At 45.1% G+C, this 3,218-nt stretch overlaps 1 protein-coding gene across 1 annotated transcript; it reads right to left on the bottom strand.

The window, feature by feature from the left end:
* Nucleotides 1-312: 312 nt before the first annotated feature.
* Nucleotides 313-717, bottom strand: LOC112834671 (large ribosomal subunit protein eL42-like). The gene has a single exon (XM_025886138.2). The coding sequence runs from the start codon at nt 690-692 to the stop codon at nt 372-374; it is 321 nt and encodes a 106-aa protein (XP_025741923.1). The 5' UTR covers nt 693-717; the 3' UTR covers nt 313-371.
* Nucleotides 718-3,218: the final 2,501 nt, after the last annotated feature.

The following is a 3,218-nucleotide window of genomic DNA, read 5'->3' as shown; positions in this document are numbered from 1 at the left end:
GCCATTTGCCACAACATGGATGGACCTTGAGGGCATAATGCTAAGTAAGATATGTCAGATAGGGAAAGACAAATATTGTATGATATCACTTGTATGTGGAATTTTAAAAAGGTAAACTTGGTAAAAACAAAGAACAAAATGGTGGTTAGCAGGGGATGGGGCTGGGGGCTCCGGGGGATGTCATTTAAGTGTACAAACTTTCAACTAATAGATAAATAATTACTGGAGATCTAACACGTGGCATGGAGAATACAGTCATCAATTACTGTATTATAAATTTCAAAGTTGCTAAGACTCTATATCTTTTTTTTTTTTAAGTGAACATAACCTCATGATTTTATTGTCTTCGTAATATTAACAAAATATGAAGCTTAGAACTGGATCACTTGGCCCTTTCTCTTCTTATCTCCTCCCAGTTCAAAATGCTTGCATCTCTTAATAGCCAGCATTCTCTTAGATCTGCAATTGGGCTCAACACATTCAAGCCTCAGCACAATCTTCTTTGTAGTTTTAACCTTTTTCCGGAAAATCGGCTTAGTCTGCCCGCCATAGCCACTCTGCTTCCTGTCATAACGCCGCTTTCCCTGGGCATAAAGAGAATCTTTGCCCTTCTTGTACTGTGTCACTTTGTGGGGCTGGTGCTTGCCACACTTCTTGCAGAAAGTCCGGCGGGTTTTAGGAACGTTCACCATGTTTGCGAGAGCGCTATCGGCACGGAAAGAAGCGCTAAGACTCTATATCTTAATTGTTCTCACCACAAAAAAGAATAATTATGTGATGTATAGAGGTGTAGTTAATGCTATGGTCGTAATCACATTGCATTATACAAATGTATAAAGTCAACACTTTGTACACCTTAAATTTATACAATGTTATATGTCGTTTATGTCCCAATAGTAATAATAAGATTAGGACGCAAAGAGAGAGCCTGGGCACGCGGGTGTTAGCTCCAGTCCTCTGACATCAGGCATGGTCAGTGATCTCATTGACCTGATTGAGCTGATTTTCTTTCCAACACAGGTGGCCAAAACTGAATACCACTGAAGAACTGCTCCAGCTGGGGGCATTAAAGCAACCCATAATCAGAGATGTTCCATGAGAATGTCATAAGGAAATGGCAGGGTGAGCTGCGTCTGAATTCCCACAGTCACATTAACGCTTGCAGCAAGTCAGTGTTCGCATTTCCAAGGTCTGGGCCATTTTTGCCTGGAATGTTGTCCTTTTAGATGTGGAATGCTGTGTACTATTTGCAGATATTTAGAATTTGAAAGCTTTTGACACCTTTTAGGGTCAAGCAGACACTCCTGGCTGATGCACATACCAGAAGACTGAAGTAAAGTTGTCCTTTTGCCTGAGCACACAACCCAGAGACAATTCCTGGCAACCAAAGGCATAATGAATGGGACCCAGCTCTCCTCGTGTTGGTGAAAAAAAAAAAAGAGAGAGAGAGAGAAAAGAAAAAGACAAAAAATTGAATCTGGGCCAGTTAATAATGCAGTCCACTGGTTTGTGCCCAAGACCTTGAATCTGAGAGGAGTGGCCTTTTCCAAAAGGTATTCTGTGCTTGATGGACATGCTTAACCTGTCCCCCATTTGTGTTTTAAGGCTCTGTTACCTTGGAGCCACCTCTTTATACCAGCAGCAACACCCCAAATTAGTCTCCATTCACAAATTACCTCTGAGGCAGCCTCCCTGGGAAAACTTAAAAGCCTATTTAACTGAAGGAATGTCTGCTGCCAAGAAGTTGGCTTGGGAGAATGGCAGTAATTAAATGATGATAATATTTAGGATCTTGCAGGTATAACAAAGGCTCCTTTCTTTGTCTCAGGTGGGGACACGTTAACACATTGCCTCTGTCTGGCAAGGGAGGCAGGCAAGGGAGGAATGCAGCCATCGTGGGGGTGTGAGAACGGGGAATTGGAGCACCGAGTGCCTGGGGATGGGGGCTGCTTCCTGAGGTCTGGAGGAAAGCTTGGTGCTGGGAAGGAGAGGGGTTTAATATTAATATTCATCAGAGATGGGCCCTGTGGCATTTCAGCCTAAGATGTCTTAGAACAGGTGAGGGAGGAAACAAGGCCAAGCTCTTTGTTAAATGGTTTCTTGTCTGCGGGAGAAGGGCGGGGGATGGGGGGGTGAGGCTCTGTGTGGAGCCTCCAGCCCGGGTCTCACAGCGGCGGCAAGATGGAAAGTGAGTCCCAGTGACCAGTCTTTCTTTTCGCCAGTTGTGGGATCTCGCGAGCATTGCTAAATCCACCCTACATGTAGAAAGGGGAGCAGCCCAGCCCGCCAGCCCCCGACCCATGTGCACGGATGGGGGCCACACCGCCCACCCTGTCGGCCCTGAGGCATGAGCGCCTGGCCCTCATCTGTCTGCTCAAGTGTGTACTTATCTCATGATTGGAGTTGATCCAAAGGTCGGTATGATGGATGCATCCTGTGAATCTAATACATAAGTAAATTCATGCCACTTTCTTCAGCTAAAGCAATTTCATCTGTTCAGTCCACAAAGAGGATAAATGGAATGCTGGGCTCAGGGCTTGGGGCCAGGGTTCCAAACATGTGGGAAGGAATGGGCCTGTGTTCCTCATTCATCCTGTCCGAACTGGACAAATTCCATCCAAGATGGCCGAATGCCAGATCAGTCAACTTCTGTCCCCCACCCCCTTTCTCTCTGTCTCTGTCTCTCCCTCCCTCCTTTGCTTGCTCTCTCTGGGGATTTCACTCTGGCTAGGACAAAGGGAAACGTGCAGGGCCATGGTGCGAAGACCAGGTTGCTGTTTGCAGAGTTTGGGAGGATTCTCTGTGTTGGAGTTGGGAGTGTCAAGGGCCTTGGGAGGAGAAATGAGGAGAGGAATTTAGGAGAGTGACTTGTCTTAGTGAAGAAAAGCAAGGTTGACCTGGCCTAGGTATCAGATCCAGATCCAGCACTGTTTACTTTTTAGGGGGCCACAGGAAGAAGTGGGGAAATTCCCCCACAGAAGGCCCAGGGTCCAGGTGGGAAGGTATCAGGGAAAGAACAAGACATGGGTTCTTTCTTATGCGTCCACTATTGTTGTTGTTTTTTTCCTGTTTATAAATATAACACATATTCATTATGGAAAACTTAGAAAATACAGAAGAGCCTAAAGGAAAAAAAAAGACTAAAGAAGAAAACTAAAACACTCATATACTAAAACTTAAGGATAAATACCACTAGCCTTTTAGAGAATGTTATTTTA

Source organism: Callorhinus ursinus, unplaced genomic scaffold, assembly GCF_003265705.2.
Source record: "Callorhinus ursinus isolate GAN/ISIS: 27379988/994484 unplaced genomic scaffold, GSC_fseal_2.0 scaffold17, whole genome shotgun sequence".
NCBI lineage: Eukaryota > Metazoa > Chordata > Mammalia > Carnivora > Otariidae > Callorhinus > Callorhinus ursinus.
The sequence above is the reverse complement of the archived record's forward strand: the minus strand, read 5'-3'. Positions and strand labels throughout refer to the sequence as shown.